Source organism: Oryx dammah, unplaced genomic scaffold (assembly GCF_014754425.2).
Source record: "Oryx dammah isolate SB20612 unplaced genomic scaffold, SCBI_Odam_1.1 HiC_scaffold_24, whole genome shotgun sequence".
Classification (NCBI taxonomy): domain Eukaryota; kingdom Metazoa; phylum Chordata; class Mammalia; order Artiodactyla; family Bovidae; genus Oryx; species Oryx dammah.
In genome coordinates, this window is record NW_024070208.1 from 35,584,351 (window position 1) to 35,602,624 (window position 18,274).

At 42.4% G+C, this 18,274-nt stretch overlaps 1 protein-coding gene across 2 annotated transcripts in view; it reads left to right on the forward strand.

Annotated features, from left to right (window-relative positions):
- Positions 1–3,456: 3,456 nt before the first annotated feature.
- The window catches only part of XPO4 (exportin 4), an 86,733-nt gene continuing 71,915 nt past the window's right edge, over positions 3,457–18,274 (forward strand). The window contains exon 1 of one of the 2 annotated variants that reach the window (XM_040266803.1): positions 3,457–3,549. In XM_040266803.1, coding sequence (XP_040122737.1) covers positions 3,481–3,549 — 69 coding nt within the window. In that variant the 5' untranslated portion in view covers positions 3,457–3,480. The remainder of the gene's footprint in view (positions 3,550–18,274) is intronic. The other variant, XM_040266804.1, reaches the window with a different exon arrangement.

An 18,274-nucleotide genomic window follows, 5' to 3' on the forward strand; every position in this document is an offset into this window, starting at 1 on the left:
GTTGTCAGGGGAATTCCAGAGACCTCTCTGGAAAAGAGGTCTTCATCCCAGTCTCAAAAATTTTAATGGGATGGATGCCTTATAACATTCAACTTTATAAGGAAGATGGAATATTGTACTTGGTTAAACTGGTTTAGAGGTAAATTTCAAGATATGTTGTGAGAACAGGAGGGATAAAGCACTGCTGTTTACAGTTACTTTGATAGACATAATAACTGTGCTATGTTAATCAAGTATTTAAGAACTCCAAATAGTAACATTTCACAGACATATGTGCAGAAATATACTTTCTATATACAAAAATATATTTTAAAGACATAGTTCCCTTTTGGTCTTATGTTTTTATTTCTGGAGAAATATATTAAGCTCCTATAAATTTGATATCATAATACATTTGGTTCTATACTGCTGCCTTCAAAGTTTTCAGAACTTTGGGTCATAAGATCCCTTAACACTTTCTAGATCAGGTGTCCTCTGTTGATATAGAATTATTTTTATTAAGTGTGGCCATTTAATTTGGGTTTAGAAACACCTTTTAAAAAAGAGATTTGTTCTTCTCTTGAGTCAAGTAAAATAGAATAATCTCTCACTCTGTTGCATAGTTTATGTTCCTTGTAAAAGGCTTCATTGTAGTTTTGACTTGGATAAAATTTCTCTTTTAAACAAATATTTATTTGGCTGCATTGGGTCTTAGTTGCAGCACGTGGGATGCAGGGTCTCTGCTGTGGCATGCGGGCTCAGTAGTTGCAGCTTGCTGGGTTAAGGGCTTAATTGCTCTGAGGCACATGGGATCTTCGTTCCCCGGGGATGGAACCTGAGTCCCCTGAAGTGGAAAGTGGGTTCTTAACCATGGGACCATCAGGGAATTCCCTGAAACTGTTTTCTTAATTTCCTTTCCTGATGGCTCATTCTTGGTATATAAAAATGCAACTGACATTTAAAAATTGATTTTATATTTTGTAACTTTGTCGAATTATTTGATTAGTTCTAACAGATTTTTGTGGAATCTTTAGGATTTTCTCTATATAAGATCACGTCATCTGTGTAGAGATAATAATTCTTCCTTTCTGATTTGGATGCCTTTTATTTATCTTGCCTAATTGCTTTGGCTAGGACATCCATTAGTATGTTGAATAGAAGTAGTAAGAGGGAACATATAGTTGGATCCTGTGTTTTTAATCCATTTAGCTAATCTGTGTCTTGACTGGGGAGTTGAATCAATTCAAAGTAGTTACTGATAGGACTATTGTTGTTCAGTCGCTCAGTCATGTCTGACTCTTTGTGACCCCATGGACTGCAGCACGCCAGGCCACCCTGTCCCTCACTATCTCCTGGAGTTTGCCCAAGTTCATGTCCATTGAATTGGTGATGCCATCCATCCATGGCTATAGGACTACAGCTATCTGAAAATGGTTTTGACCAAGATCCTCTGATAGGATCTTAGGGAACTCCTTGGTATTTTGGGGCTTAGTAAGTGTCCCTAGCCTACACTCTGGAGAACTGTTGCTCTAAGGTATTTCAATCAGCATGTTTGTGTTGACAAGATGTTTATGGCTTGACACACACACAAAGACCAAAAAAACACCCCAAATCCCCCAAACTAAACCTGTTTCCAAGGAAAAGTATATAATATATTCAAGTGCTATGATTCATGGGGTCACAAAGAGTCAGACACGACTGAGCGACTGAACTGAACTGAATCACTTTTGGAGCCCAGGACATCACAGGTGTTAAAGTCATACCCTAAGAGTATAGGGGATGTAGTATTTGTGAAATGTTCTTGATTCCAGGAACATTTCGAGCAGATTCTTAGACTGTAAATATTTCTCTTTTGTGTCAAGTGAGAAATTGGAATCTGACAACTTTCTTCTACTTAAGGATGTGAAGCGTTATGTGGGTAGGCAGGGACACTACTCCTTGCCCCACCAACCACCCCAGGAGAGTGCTACTGTCGACATTTAATAAAATACCTTTCCTTCTTCGTTCTTAAAGAGCGTCTCGATGCAAAGTTCTTGTGTAGCTGCACAAAACAAATGCTCTGGAACACAGGGCACAATCTGAAGCATTATATGCCTCAAACATTTAATGTCATAAAATACTCATTTGTTTACACGTTTGAAGATCTATCTTTGATCTGCAGTAATAACTCTTTGTAGCAGGTAGAGACACTTTGTAATCTTGCAGATTGCTATACAGATCTTCCTTGGCTTATGATGGAGTTAAGTCCCAATAAACCCATCATAAGTTGAAAACATCATAAGCTGAAAATGCATTTAATACATCTAACCTACCAAACCTCACAGCTTAGCCTCACCTACATTAAAAGTGGTCAGAACACGTATATTGGCCTCCAGCTGGGCAAAATCATCTAATAGCAAGTCTGTTTTATAATAAAGTGTTGACTGTCTGATTTAATTTAGTGAACACGGTACTGAAAGTGAAAAACAGAATGTTTCTAAGGTATCAGTTGTTCATCTTCCTGATTGTGCACCACGTGAGTATCTGACCGCACATGCTGCCCAGAAAGAGATCAAGATTTGAAATATAGTTTCTAATGAATATGTATCGCTTCACACCATGGAGCAGTCGTAAAATCATTAAGTCCAGACATTTGTACTTAGTGAAATATTTATTGAATGCCTTCTACATATGAGGCACTATGTGAACCAATTTCACGCAATTTTTTAAAAAGCATTAACTGCACTTTCCCTTTTGTAACGAAATAAGAGGTACTTCGTTTCTTAAGCAATAAAAACCTTGTTAAGCCACTTCCTCAACTTCATGTTGTAGAGATGCCAAATATAATAACTCGTTTCTCAAAGAAGCTAACAATGCAATTCTGTTGCAGGGACATAAAAAAGGGAAAACCTCGCAACTATGGCTTATTTACAACTGGAAGAAGAAATAAAGGAAGTTGTCAACAGAGGAAACTTACACTGAAACGAAACTGACTTTCTGTGTACCCCAAAAAGCAGACCGGCACCAAGAGGTGGAAGCTAGTAGCAGGTATGCAGGTGTCGCTCAGAACAGAGCCTGGTCTCCAACAGTGAGGGCCGGCGCGAGCGCGGACAGGGGGCTCTCAGGCCCGCGTGGGAAAGCTAGGCTCCGAGCCCCTCTGCCGGACTTACCCGCCGGCTCCGCCAGGAAGTCGGCCCGCACGGGGGCACGCGAGCGCGGAGCACGCGCTCTAGCAGGGCGCAAGCCGCCCTGCCCGGGAGCGACGCGTCCACAGAGGACACGGCAGAGCCGGAGGCGCCCCCAGGGCCGGCGGCAAGCGAGCGAGCAAGCAGGCGGGCCAGCCCCGCGGGAGCGCCCACAGCCCTTGTCCGCAGGCCCGCAGCCCTGACCTCGCGACCCCGCGTCGACGTCGGCCGCCGCGACGGCTCGGGCGGGAGCGCGCGAGCCCGAGGAATCTCGCGATTGGCCGGCCGGGCGCCCGCTCCCAAAATGCACCGCATGGCGCGTCATTGAAGAGAGACCATGATGGCGGCGGCGCTGGGCCCCCCAGAAGTGATCGCTCAGCTGGAGAATGCGGCCAAAGTTCTGATGGTGAGTGCCCGCGCCCCCGCGCCCCGCGCCCGCGGTCTCTGGCGGCGCTGCCGTGCCCGGCCTTGGCGCCCGCCGGACTGGCGACCGGCCGGGGCCTCCCGGGAGCCCAGGGCTGGAGCAGGCGGCGGTGGCGTGGCGCAGGACTCTCCTCCGCCTGCGCTCCTGCCTTGGCGCCCCTGGCTGGACTGTCCGCTCCCTGGCTGTGCGGCGCCCCAGCCGCGCCACCGAGTGGAGCCGAAGGAATGCTTCGTGCGCCCCGACCCTCCGCTCGGGGTCGGGGGGAGGCGGGCGCTAGGTCTGGGCTGTGCGCGCCGCTGGAGAGCGGGTGCCGGCGGATGGCTGGCATGGCCCGGGTGCCGTCTGCAGCTGTGGTTCCTCTCGTGCCTTTGGGTCCCCGAGCACTTTCTCCCACCTGCGACCGCGGCTGGGCAGCAGCAACCGGCCGCACAAGGAAGGAACGGCGGGAGGGAGGGAGGGGAATCCTAAGACCAAGGTCATTGGGGCAGAACTTTGTCTGGGACCGAGCTCCGTGCGGGTCGTGCGTTGTGGAGAGTTGGGTGTGCAGCTCTCCTGGACTTTTTCCTGCTGCAGTACAGTGAACAGAACAATTTATAGTTAGTAGGTTATTACCTACTCGAGAAGGTGAGGCCGAGTCAAAAGAGTAAGGCATTCCACTCAGAGTAGAAGCAAGGATAGACCATGTTTAGTTACTCAGTAAACTATTTGCTGGCTCAGTTTTCTTTTTGTAAACCACCACTTCCGTGTTTGTAGATTTCTCTGTAAGTTAGAGGCTTGATTCCTTGAATTGACAAATAGCCTTCCTAAGAATTGGATGCAGCAATCTTCGGTACCTTTTTACACCCCCCCCCCCTTTTGGTTCGGTGATTGAGTTAAGTGTTCAGGCATCACATTTTAAGACATTTGAACTAATTCTCATATAGTTTGTAGTTCCTTTTCTCAAGTTTTGTTTTCACACCCAACACCGGGTAGCTTATGAAATTTAGCTTATGAAGCTGAGAAGTTTAATTAAAGCAGGATTTACTTGCCGCAATATGAGTGAAGTTAGGTGAATCGTTTTATCACAAAAAAATGACTTAGGGAACGTTTTCAGACTCTTGCAACTTAAGTCCAGAAAAAAACTAGCTGTTATTCCCCTTAAATACCATGCTCCTAAAATCTCTTGACTTACAGCGTTTCCTGAGATATCTGGAAATTTTCTATAAGGTAGAGGCCCCGTTTTCATTAGACTTTAGAAGGAGTATGTGACCCCCCCACCCCCCAAACACTGCTTTAGTTCTCATGGCGATTAATACAGAATAGTTGTCCTTCATAGTTGGTCTCAGTACTGGTTAGTATTTGTGCTTGGTAGGACCTTTTCTCTTCCCTGCAAAGCTATTCTTACCATCTGTAAGGGAGGAGGGGAGAAGAGTCCGAGTAAATACTAGTAACTGAGTGCATATCACCTGCCAGACACTGTACTTGATGCTTTACATACTTTGTTAATCCTTGCAACCCCTTTACAAGGTTGAGAGAGAGCTTAAGTAGCCAGGTTACATAATTACTTAGTGGCTGAATTAGGTGTACAATTCCCATTTGTGCCTCTAAAGCTGGGTCTCTTTCTGCTCTGCCTCACCACCTCTCCTGTGTGTTGTATTGGATTCTATTTAAATACTTGAAATCTTTCCAGAGAAGAATATTGAAAAAAGTGTTATTAAAATAGAAAATTTCTTTTTGGAAAGTCCACTTACTGTTTGGCAGTGTGGATGCGTAGCAGAGACTGCATGGTTTCCCAGATGGAAGTTGCAGTCCATCTTAAGAGTGACAACTGACATTTTACCCAGTGCTCACTGTGTGTGAAGGCACTATGCCAACCACTTCACATGTATTACCTTATTTGATTGTCAGTAACTGTGAGGTAGTTATTACTTTCCTTTTCATTTTATATGGACTAAGGGACTGAAATATGTAGATGTTAAGTAATTTACCTAAATTTTCAAAGAAAGTGGTAGAGTGGGAAATCCAATGCAGGTTCATCTGTTACCAGTGAGTGGTTTTTAGCCTTTGGGGTAGTGGGAATAGAAAGCAGGTGAACTGATTATTGGGTTACGTGGCATGCTGAAGTCCCTGGGGTCACAAAGAGTTGGACACGACCGAACAACTTATGAGCAACTTAACTGAAGATTGTCAGACCTCTTTCAGTTCAGTTCAGTCGTGTCCGACTCTGCGACCCATGAACTGCAGCACACCAGCCCTCCCTGTCCAACACCAACTCTTGGAGCCTACCCAAACTTATGTCCATTGAGTCGGTGATGCATTCAACCATCTCATCCTCTGTCGTCCCCTTCTCCTCCGCCCTCAATCTTTCCCAGCATCAGGGTCTTTTCAAATGAGTCAGCTCTTCATCCGGTGGCCAAAGTATTGGAGTTTCAGCTTCAGCATCAGTCCTTCCAGTGAACACTCAGGACCGATCTCATTCAGGATGGACTGGTTAGATCTCCTTGCAGTCCAAGGGACTCTGAAGAATCTTCTCCAACGCCGCATTTCAAAAGCATCAATTCTTCGGTGCTCAGCTTTCTTTATAGTCCAACTCTTACATCCATACATGACTATTGGAGAAACCATAGCCTTGACTAGACGGATCTTTGTTGACAAAGTAATGTCTTTGCTTTTTAGTGTGCTGTCTACGTTGATCATAACTTTCCTTCTAAGGAGTAAGCGTCTTTTAATTTCATGGCTGCAGTCACCATCTGCAGTGATTTTGGAGCCCCCCAAAATAGCCACTGTTTCCACGTTTCCCCATCTATTTGCCGTGAAGTGATGGGACCGGATGCCATGATCTTCGTTTTCTGAATGTTGAGCTTTAAGCCAACTTTTTCACTCTCCTTTTTCACTTTCATCAAGAGGCTCTTTAGTTCTTCATTGCTTTCTGCCATAAGGGTGGTGTCATCTGCATATCTGAGGTTATTGATATTTCTCCTGGCAATCTTGATTCCAGCTTGTGCTTCTTCCAGCCCAGTATTTCTCATGATGTACTCTGCATATAAGTTAAATAAACAGGGTGACAATATACAGCCTTGATATACTCCTTTTCCTGATTTGGAACCAGTCTGCTGTTCCATGTCCAGTTCTAACTGTTGCTTCCTGACCTGCATACAGGTTTCTCAAGAGGCAGGTCAGGTGGTCTGGTATTCCCATCTCTTTCAGAATTTTCCATAGTTTATTGTAATTGTCCTTAATGAGTGTGTGCAGTGATAATATAAAATAATGGAGAACACATACATTAATTGATACTTTATATTTGTTTTAAAACTGGAGTAGGTTTTAATGAATCTAAATGCAGCTTTAATGAGAGGGGTTCATGATTGGTTTTCATGGTTTTTATTGTGGAATTTGGTTAACATTTTAAAAGCATTGGCCAAAATGTAGTGCTGTAGAACAGTTCTTCCCATTTTATTTGATTCTCTTTTTTTGGCTGCTCTGGGACTTCGTTGTTGTGTGTGGGCTTGCTCTAGTTGTAGTGAACTGGCGGTTTCTCCTGTGGAGCACAGGCCCTAGGGCACGGGCTCAGAAGTTGTGGAGCACGCTCTTAGTTGCTCCGTAGCATGTGCGATCCTCTGGGATCAGGGATTGAACCCCGTGTCTTCTGCATTGCCAGGCAGATTCTCAACCTCTGGACCACCAAGAAAGTCCAGCATTTTATTTGATTCTTAAATCAGCCCTGTGAAGTGGATGGGAGAAGAGTTATTCTTAAACTTTGTAAATGAGAAAATCCGAGGTTCAAAGATGGTAATTGTGCCCGTGGTCACACAGATGGTTTGGCTCTGAAATTCGATCTCTGGCCATTCACTCATTCTACACAGTGTCTTCAGTACATGTGTGCTAGGCACGATGTTGTACATGCTGGGGAAACAGGAGAAAAGAGACCTTAAAAAATATATATTTATTTGGCTTTGCCAAGTCTTAGTTGTAGACTGTGGGATCTAGTTCTCCGACCAGGATTGAACCCTCAGCCCGTGCAGTGGAAATTCTATCTTAACCACTAAACTGCCAGGGAAGTCCCAAATTCAAGTTTTGTTTTTTGGAACTTTCTGGAATTTTGTCCTAAATATTTTTGATCTGTAGTTGGTTGAATCTGTGGATACAGAGGACTGAAAATAGTTATTTACAAGTGTAAGTTCCAGTACATTTAGAGCTGATGATTCTTGCAGAATGTTTTTTCTTAAAAGTTTTAAGTCTTGACAGAGTTCCTGTCATTAGGTTCAGTCTGAAGCATTTCGTATCTGTCAGATACTTTAGGGACAGGCTCTGGGGTGGACCAGCAGGCTGGTGGGGCCCTTCTGCTGCTGCCGCTTGGACCCAGCTCCCACTCCAACCCCCTTGGCTGGGTGCCCTGGGCCTCCTAGAGGCATGTTCATGAGTGCCTGTCCTCACTGCTCCTGTGCATGCTCATTGTCCTGTTGGGGTTTGCTTACAAAATACAGGTTCAAGGATAAAATGGTTAAGAATTTCAGGATGGCCCCCACAGAATGTCACATTAAGGTCGAGGCCCTTTAGAGAGAGCTGGGCCCGATGCTATCGCCCTGGTCACACACTCAGGAAGCTCTCCTGGGGCTCTGTAGACCGGCACCTGTCCATCACATTGGATCAGCTCCCTCCTCCCTGAGCCTCCCAAGCAGGTATGCCCCTGGCTTGCAACAGCCTTCTCCCGCTTGTACCCGGTGGATGTTTGGCTTTTCAGATCTCAGTGTAATTGTTTACTTTGGCAGAAACAAGCCTGAGCACTCTGGACTAGATTAAACACTCATTTCATATCACCGTTTGCTTTAGTAACATTGATGACACCTCCAGTTTTATGCTACTTGTCGATTATGTGATTGACTCCTCTGCTGGATGGTGAGCTCCTGGGAAACACAGATTCTGTTTGTTTTTGCTTATCATTGACTGACTTGTGTCTGAAGCATCTAGCACATTGCCTAACACAGAGTGGATGTTTGATTGTAATTTGTGGATGGAAATATGTTGTAGGGTTCCAAACAGGGTACTTGGGTTTGAAGTTTCACTACATTTTCTCTTTGTAAGATTCTGGATAAGTTTCTATCTTTCTAGCTTCCGAGGACCCGTCTCCCGTCGCTTTTCTCTGAATCAGCACAGCAGCTCTCTCCATCTTTCCATCTCCCATCCCATCCTTGGTTCTGTCTGAGAGCGTTTTGTTCCTGCTCCCTCTGCCTGAAAGACTTTCCCTCACTCTCACCTGATCCTTTAGGTCTCAGGAATGCCCTCCCTGGCTTCCCAGAAAGGTGAGACTCACCTGTCCTGAACTTAGATACATCTGCACCACCTGGGTTACATTTGTTTGTGTGATTAATGAATGAATGTTGGTCTCACTGGCTGGATGCTAATATGTATTAGTTTAGGAACCTAGTTTGCACTTAATATTTGGTCGGTAATATTTGCTGAAGGAAGGGAATGAGTAAATGGGGAGGGGAGATGGACCCAGGGGGATAGGCAGGGTGAGTGATCTAAGGTCGCCCTGTAGTAATCCATGCCAGTTCTGTGGTTTCTCTGGGTGACAGCAGTGTGAAGATCGGCCTGAGAGAAGTAAGAGGTTAAGTCCGAAGACCAGTTAGGAGGCTTTCTACGTTGTTCTGCAAACAGAGGATGAGACTCTGCAGAAAGCTAGGGTGGAAGAGGGATATGTTAATATTCTTCCAAAAAAATTTTAATGCCAAGATGACTCTTTCGGTAAAAGAGAGTGCATGTGTATTTGAGGGAGGCTGGGGAGCTTTAACAGCTTGTATAAGCTAAGAATTTCTGAGTTTTTATCTTAGAAATTTTATTTTAGTCCATAATATAAGCATATAAAAGTATAAAATATATTTATTTTATGAAATTCAGAAATTCCAAATGTAAAATTCTTTGACCCCATTTCTGCTGGTCTGTCTATATTTTGTGAGTTTGTGGCAGGGATTAGAGAGCTAATTGGAAAGCAATAGTAGTATGACGGTGACATAGATAAGATGTTAGAAAAAATCAACCCATTGCTAGACCAGGCAGCATAAGTACTGACTGTTAGGAATTGAGCAGCAGGAAAACATAGCGGTTCTGGAGCCAAGCTGTTTGGATTCTTCTTGGCTCCACCCATGACCAGACGTGTGACACTTGGCAAGTCACTTAACCTCTGTGTCTGTTTCCTCATCTCCAAAATAGGAAAATATATTATTTCCAGGGAGTTACTATATAGATTAAGTGGTTTTATTTACTTGAAAAGAAACATGTTTAATACAGTGCCTGGTACATAGTAAGGGCTCTAGAAGTGATAGCTGTTATTTTGTACATTAATCTGTCAAATAACGTTGCATGAAATTATGTGACTCTAGGTAATCTCATAGGAAGCACTTAGTAAATATTTGCTGAATTAATTAAATTTCTTCAAGTGTCTTCTCTTCAAGTGGCCTCTATATCTGCACTCTCCAGTGAGGTAGCCAGTAACCACAGGTGGTTGTTGAGCCCTTGAAAGATGGCTGGTGCAAAGGAGGAACTGAGTTTTTTACTTTAAAATAGTTGTGTGGGTCAGTGGCTACTATTTTGGGCAGCTCAGGTGTAAAGTGTGACTGTATCTCTTTGGTTTCATCATCTGGTCTGTAAATACTGATTCCTTTGTGACTCCTGCCAGGCTCCTCTGTCCATGGGATTTCCCAGGCAAGAATACTGGAGTGGGCTTCTATTTCCTTCTCCAGGGGATCTTCCTGACCCAGGAATTGAACCCATGTCTCCTGTATTGGCAGGTGGATTCTTTACCACTGAGCCATCTGGGAAGCCATCTTTAATTTGTTTTAGAGTATTATTCTGATTCTTTTTCTTGCTGTAGAATCATGAACTGTATCAAGCAGATTTTCTTACACAGACATCATAAGAGAGAAGACACTGTCACATATCCTTTTAGCAAAGCATGTTGGTTCAGGTTCTTGTGACAGAGTGTGGGTAATGAAGTAGCTCTGTGCACCTTTTTGTCCTTGGAGGTCTGTTGCTCGCTTGTTGACTCTTGGGTGAGAAGCCCACCTGGGGCGGGGTCCTCAGCCCCGGCACTCTCGGTGTTGGGCTGGGCTGTGCACTCTAGGGCCTTTAGCAGCATCCTTGCCTTTTCTACACTCGTTGCCAGCAGCGCCCCCTCCCAGTGGTGGCAACCAGAAGTGTCTCCGGACATTGCTAGCTGCCCCCTGGGGCACACAGAGGCCTCAGCTGAGAACTGATTTCGAGTATCACCATCTCAAGACAAGGGCTGAGATTACACTTATATGATCAGTTTTATCATCATTAGTGGAGTTGTCCCTGAGAACTCTGTGCCGTGATAGGAATGTTCTGTGTGGTCCAGTGTGGTAGCCGCCAGCAACATGGGGTGTTAAGTTAAGCACTTGAAATGTGGCTAGTGCAGCCAAGGAAATGAATTTTCTGTTTCCTCTATTTTTAAAATTGTTTTTAACTGGAGGATAATTGTTGTAAAATATTGTTTTGGTTTCTGCCCTACATCAACATGGATCAGAGGTATATGTATGTCCCCTTCCCCTTGAAGTTTCATTTAATTTCAACACATGTGGCCAGTCACTGCTGTTTTAGACAGTGTGGGTTTAGTATGTTGCTGTATGTCTTTTTGCATTCATCTTCTGATTATATTTCAGTTGTGAAATGCCTTTCCTTATCAATTTTTTTCTCTTTGTCATTATGGTTAGAAAATGAAAAATTCTTAATTCTCAACACTGTTCAATGAAACTTAAAAAAAAAAAGCTACAAAGATGGTGTTCCCAGGTTTCATTTTTACCTTCTAGGAAGATCATATTATACTCTGAGCAATGTAGTAAAAAAAAAAATTGAGGATAATGTAATGGTGCTGATTTATTTTTATTTTACTATTGTATTACTTTTCTAGGAGGCTTTAAAATCACTTATTTTTAAAAATTTTTGTTATTGTTTTAGTTTTTTCATAGTATAATTTGAAATAATTGATGAGTTGTGATGAAATAATCCTTAGAATGATGAAGTAACAAAATTTTTCAAGATATAGAAAAACTATGATCACCAAGATCATTTTCTGCATCTTAGAAAAAAATCCAGTGGATCCATAAGTGACTTCAAATTACAGTGAGTTTTATTATGTTTTTTAAAAATAGAATTTGCCTTTATTTTTTGGAAGACCTCTAAGTAAAAATCATGAAATATCCAGCCTTGCAAATAGTTAAAACTGCTTTAAAAAGAAATCTCCAAAATTGAGTCCAGTGGACCTTGATGGTTTACTGACAGTTTACTGACAATTCAAGGGAATAGCCTTTTTGTTTCAGCGTTAGTTGATGTTTGCTGTAGGTTTTTTTTTTTTTTTTAAGATCTTTCTATCAGGTTAAGGAAATCTCCATTCATTTTTACTTTGCTAAAAATTTAGTCATTGATCTTAATTTGTTAAACATGTTTCTGCATTTTCTTTAAAAAACGATAATGTCGTTTTTCTCCCACAATATGTCCAGGGCAGGGAGAGGACTGTGGCTGTAGGGGCAAGCAGCCTAGTGGGAGCTGTGGCTTTGGTGGGGAAAGGAGGCACTGGGGCCAGGAAGAGGTGAGGAGGCTGGAGGGCCTGGTGTCTGCGGGTCAGCTCCTGGGGCTCCCAGGCGGGCAGAGAACTGACCTTCATTTTGTCCTCTAAGACTCTTAATGTTTGTGTCTTTCTTCATTCTAAATAATTTTTCATATCTGTGTTCAGTTTTCTTCTCAATGTATCTAGTCTGTCTTTTAATTTGCCCATTGAGTTTTTAAAATATTTTGTTTGTGGTGTATTAACTTACAGTAAAATTCACAAATCTTGGGTGTCCATTTTGAGGAGTTCAGACAGTTGTGTATATACACTTGTAACTACTATCCAAACAAGGTCTATGTCTATGAATATTCAAGTTTTTCTTATTGCTCCTCAAAATTCTGTTGTCTTGTGCATGTCCATGCTAAGTAGCTTCAGTTGTGTCTGACTTTGCGACCCCATGTACTGTAGCCCGCCAGGCTCCTCTGTCCATGGGATTCTCCAGGCGAGAATACTGGAGTGGGTATCCCCTTCTCCAGGGGATCTTCCCGTGGATCAAACCTGTGGGTTTGATCAAGACCCAGGGATCAAACCTGTGTCTCAGTCTCCTGCATTGGCAGGTGGGTTCTTTACCATTAGCACCACCTGGGAAGGTTCTGTTATGTTATCTTCCTTCTTATATATTTTTTAAAAGTGTGGTAAAATATAACATAAATTTTTCCATTTTGAGTACTTTCACATTGTTGTGCAACCATCATCAATATGTCCAGAATTTTTTATCTTCCGAGAGTGAAACTGATTTCTCTAAACAATAACTCCACATTCTCCCCGTACCCCATCTCCTGGTACCCACTGTTCTACTTTCTTTCTCCATGAATTAAACTATTTTAGGTATCTCATATGTGTGGAATCATACAGTATTTGTCTTTTTGTAGCTGTCTTATTTCACTTAGCATAAGGTTTTTGAGATTCATCCACGTTATGTGCCAGAATTTCATTCTTTTATAAAACTGAATATATCCCATCCTGTGGATATATTACTTATCCATTCGTCTGTCAGTGGACACTTGGTTGTTTCTACCTTTTGCCCATTTTGAATAGTGCTGCTATGAACGTTGGTATACAATCTTTTTGAGTCGTGCTTTCAGTTTTGAATGTATACCTAGAGGTGGAATGCTGTCTTGTATAGTGTAAGTTTTTGAGAAACTGCCACTATCTTCCATGGTGGCTATGTATTTTTTTTAACCTGGCACCATTTTACATTCCCTCCAGCAGTGGACAAGGGTTCCCGTTTCTTTACATCCTTGCCAACAAGTTATTTTCTGGGTTTTTTTTTTTTTTTTTGCTTTGTTGTGTTTCATGAAGTGCTGTATCATTGCAATGTTGACATGTTTCCCAGATTAGTGATCTTGAGACTTTATTGAGTGCTTTTTGGCCATTTGTGTATTATCTTCTTTGGAGAAACATGTATTCAGGTTTTTTGCCCCCCCTCCTTTTTTTTTGGCCATGCTGTGTGGCGTGCATGATCTTTGTTCCCCAAGCAGGGATCAAACCCGTGCCCCCTGCATTAGGAGCAAGGAGTGTTAACCACTTGACGGACAGAGAGGTCCCTTCCTTTGCCCATTTTAAAGTTATTTTTTATTTTTAGCTGATGTTGTAAGAGTTCTTTATAGATTCTGGCTATTAATCCCTTATCAGATATGTGACTTGTAATATTCAATAATTTTCTGAATTTCTCCCATTCTCTGAATTGCCATTATCTCTGTTGATAATATCATTTGATGTACAAAAGTTTTTATTTTTGATAACATCTGCTTCATATGTTTTAAATTTTTATTTCAAACATTTTATATTACATTTCTGGCACTTCCAGTATCTGTGAGTGTTACTAGTTTGATCCTTTGATTTGCTGTTCTGCATACTTAGGGTGGCTTGTGTCTTCATATGTTTAGAATTCTAATGTCAGCTCTGAAAGTGTTTGTGGTAAACTCCAAGACACAGGACTACTTAATGTTTCTTGGGTAAAAGTTTCTGGACCTCATGGGTCCTGTTGAAATGGAACAAGAAACCTGTCTGTGGACCTGCTTCTGGTTGTCAGCTGTCTGGAGTCATTTTCCCTCCTTCATCCACCATTGGGAGCCACACTGGCAAGCTTCTCCCTTTTTTCCTTCCTCCTCCTCCGATTTTTTTAAAAGTTTACCCTTGTCTGGTGGATGCTAGCTTTCTGTGGAGTGTGTCCCTGTCTCAGGAGGGCCCTGGCTGTCTCTCCTGTGTGCTACACCTTGGGCAGCTATCCAGATGGAGCTTGAGGTCACTCAGGGTTGGTATGTGTCTCCAGGGTGGATCCACGGGAACATGCTGTCATGTCATCTTTGGAGCCCTGCTTTTGCTTCCTTTCTCACTTCTGGGGATTCCTTGATTTCTTGTAAGCGCAGCAGTATATTACAATTTTAAAGAAGTGTTTTATTCATTATTTTAATTTGGTTTTTAGCAAAAGAGTTGTTCAAGGTATCTGGTCATCATTCAGGATTGAATGCCCACTCATTTTAAAAAGGACATGTTAAATAAATGGAACTCTTTAACACACACACAAAAAAAGGACATGTTAAATAAGTGGGAAAGCACATAGAACAATATAAATCATACCCCTGTACCTGTCTCCTTGAGTAACATGTTAACAGTCATTTTACTTACAGTCTTTAAAGAAAAAATATCACAGATGTGATTTAGGTCCCTTTGGGTTTCCTTTAGATACCATTCTTCAGACCCTGCTTCTTCATCCACAAAGATAACCACGATTTTAAAGTTGTTTCCTTTCCGTGTTTGTACACTTTGCCTACAAAGGTAAATAATATAGTATATTGAGTTAAGTTTTTTTTACATAAATGATACGTTGTATATGTCTCATCATTTGCTTCTTCAGAATAACTTTCATAGTTTATCTCCTTGGTAAATATAGCTCTTACAAACCATTCTATGGTGGTACTGCATGTATTCCCCATTGGTGGGGATGTCATTGTTGTTAATAGTCCTATAGGAATGTCTGAGTGTAGGGGAGAGGTTCTCTAGGAATAAATGCCCAGAAGTGGACAGGTACACACCTTGCTGTTCAAGACCATGAAACTTACGCTAGAGATTTGTGAATTTCAAGTGAATGGCCCATTTTAGATTATCAGCAGTTTATAACTGTCTGCAGTACCCTGAGCTCCCCAGGCTCTTGTTTTTGTACTGGACTTTTGTCAAGCATTCAGAGACAGCTCATTGTTTCAGCGTGCATTTCTGAGGTTCCCAGTGAGATGGAGTACATCCCCTTGTTTATTAAGCAGTTTTCCTTCTACTCTGTGAGTGGTCTGTCCATTGGCTATTTTTCTGCTGAGATTGGATTTGGCTGCATGTAACAGGAAGCGCCAATGACAGTGCCTGAGCTCTGGGACTGAAGAGGATGAGCTGCTGGTCATGCTCCATGTTGTCCTTTCTTTGTGGGTTTTTTATGATTAATCCTTCGTTAATTACATGCAGTGCAGTTATTGTCTTCTAATCATCTTTTATTTACGGTTAATGTTTAGGAAGTTATTTTAATATAGTGGAATTGATTTTAAAAATTGTGCCTTTTATTTATTGTTTAAAAAGTCTTGCTCTACCCTGCTATTTTCCTGTGTCTTGTTAAAATTTTTTTTAAAGTTTTGCTTTTCATTTTCACCTAAAATTTATTGCTATGTGTATAAATGGGTAGAGAGCTAATCTTACGTTTTTGCTTATAAGTAGCCAACGTTCTAGTGCCTTTTATTGTAAAGTTTAGTCTTCACTAATTTGTTGCATCTCATGAGTTTCTGGGAATTCTCTCTGTTCCATGGTTTGTTTTTTCCATTTACTGTGTTTTAAATTATTATTATGCCTTAAGTGTTGGAGGTGGAAAGTGTCAGACTTTATTTTGGGGGGCTCCAAAATCACTGCAGATGGTGATTACAGCCATGAAATTAAAAGATGCTTACTCCTTGGAAGGAAAGTTATGACCAGCCTAGACACCATATTAAAAAGCAGAGAAATTACTTTGCCAACAAAGGTCCGTCTAATCAAGGCTGTGGTTTTTCCAGTAGCCATGTATGGATGTGAGAGTTGGACTGTGAAGAAAGCTGAGTGCCGAAGAATTGATGCTTTTGAACTGTGGTGTTGGAGAAGACTCTTGGAGAGTCCCTTGGACTGCAAGGAGATCCAACAGTCCATTCTAAAGGAGATCAGTCCTGGGATTTCTTTGGAGGGAATGATGCTGAAGCTGAAACTCCAATACTTTAGCCACCTCATGGGAAGAGTTGACTCATTGGAAGAGACTGATGCTGGGAGGGATGGGGGCAGGAGGAGAAGGGGACGACAGAGGATGAGTTGGCTTGATGGCATCACCGACCCGATGGACATGAGTTTGTGTGAACTCCGGTCGTTGGTGATGGACAGGGAGGCCTGGAGTGCTGCAATTCATGGGGTCGAAAATAGTCGGACACGACTGAGCGACTGAACTGAAGTGTTGACACTTAAATTATTATTTTAAGTATTTATATCTGGTTGGATAAGACTCCCTTCTTATTATTCTTTTTCTGCATGTTTTTAAATGGCTATCTTTTTGAACCTCAAGTGTGATTTACTTTTTATTTGAGGTGTAATTGACATTTAACATTATTTTAGTTTTAGGGATTTCCCTGGGAGTCCGGTGGTTAAGACTCTGTGCTTCTAGTGCAACAGGCGAGGGTTTGATTCCTGGTCAGAAACTAAGATCCTGCATGTCACGAGGCCAGACAAAACAAACAAAAAACAGCCAAAAAAAAAAACCCACCCAAGTTGTATTAGTTTCAAATGTATGACATAATGATTTGTATATATTGATAAATGACCACCATAATAAGTCTGGTTGACATCCATCGCCAAATATTTTTATAATTTGTGTGTGTGTGTGACGAGAACTTTTAAGATCTGTTCTCTTAGCAATATTCAGATAAGCAGTTCAGTATAATTAATTGTGGGCTTCCCAGGTGGCTCAGCGGTAAAGAATCTCCTACTAATTCAGGAGACCTGGGCTTGATCCTTGGGTTGGGAAGATCCCTTGGGGAAGGAAATAGCAATCCACTCCAGTATTCCTGTTTGAGAAATCCCATGGAATAGGAGCGTGGCGGCTGCAGACCTTGGAGCTGCAGAGGCACACCGGCTTAGTGACTAAACAGCCAACGGAATGATTGTTGCAGTCACCAGGCAGTGCTTTACACGCCCAGGGCTTGCTTAGTTGTTTTGTAACTGGAAGTTTGTACCTTTTAACCACTTTCATTCATTTTGACCACTCCCCCCTTCTGCTTCTGACAGCCACCAATTTCTGTTTTCTGTATCTTATGCTTAGGGTTTTGCATTTTTTTGTTGTTATATTCCACATGTAAGCGAGACCATAAAGATTTGCTTTCCTCTGTCTGACTTTTTTTCATTTAGCATAAGGCCCTAAAGCTCCCCTTTTCCAAATTACTTTGACTGTTTCTTGTCTTTTCTCAGATGTGTTTAGGTCACCTTGTCATATTCAGAGATAATACAATTCCAGTTTAAGTCTCAAAAAGGTTTAATTACTGTAGGTTGATTTTGGGAGATCCATAAGCACGTTTTTAACCATAGTTCTCTTAGCAATTATAAGGTGCATTCCTTAGCATCATTAGATGGGGGGACCAGAGAGGGGTCCTTGCCCAAGGCTTCCGAACTGCTGTGCTGCACAGATAAATAATTAGAAACCAGGTCTTTCTGATGGCTGTAAGGGATTTTTAAGAGAGTGGACCTATTGTAAGCAGAAAGACTATATCCCTGTCTACCTATCTAGTGAAAACTATGCTGTGTGCTCCACACTCAGTAAGTGTCATGAGTGAAAGGAGGGCTCTGGTGTCACAGAAACAGTAGAGAAAGGACAGAGGGCAACGAATACCTGCAGTATGAGTCGGGTGATGGAGGCTTCCCACGTGTGGGTACTGGGGGCTCACACCTGTTGGTGGTGCGAGGTGGGGTAGAGACGTCTCTTGTGCTCCATCTAGGGGAAGGTCAAGAGAGGCTGGCGAAGAGGGACGGGATTGAAGCAGCTGTGAAGAGGAGGGCGTTCTAGGTCAGAGCTGCCTGCGGATCTTGGGGAGTGTGTTTGGCTTTGACTCCCAA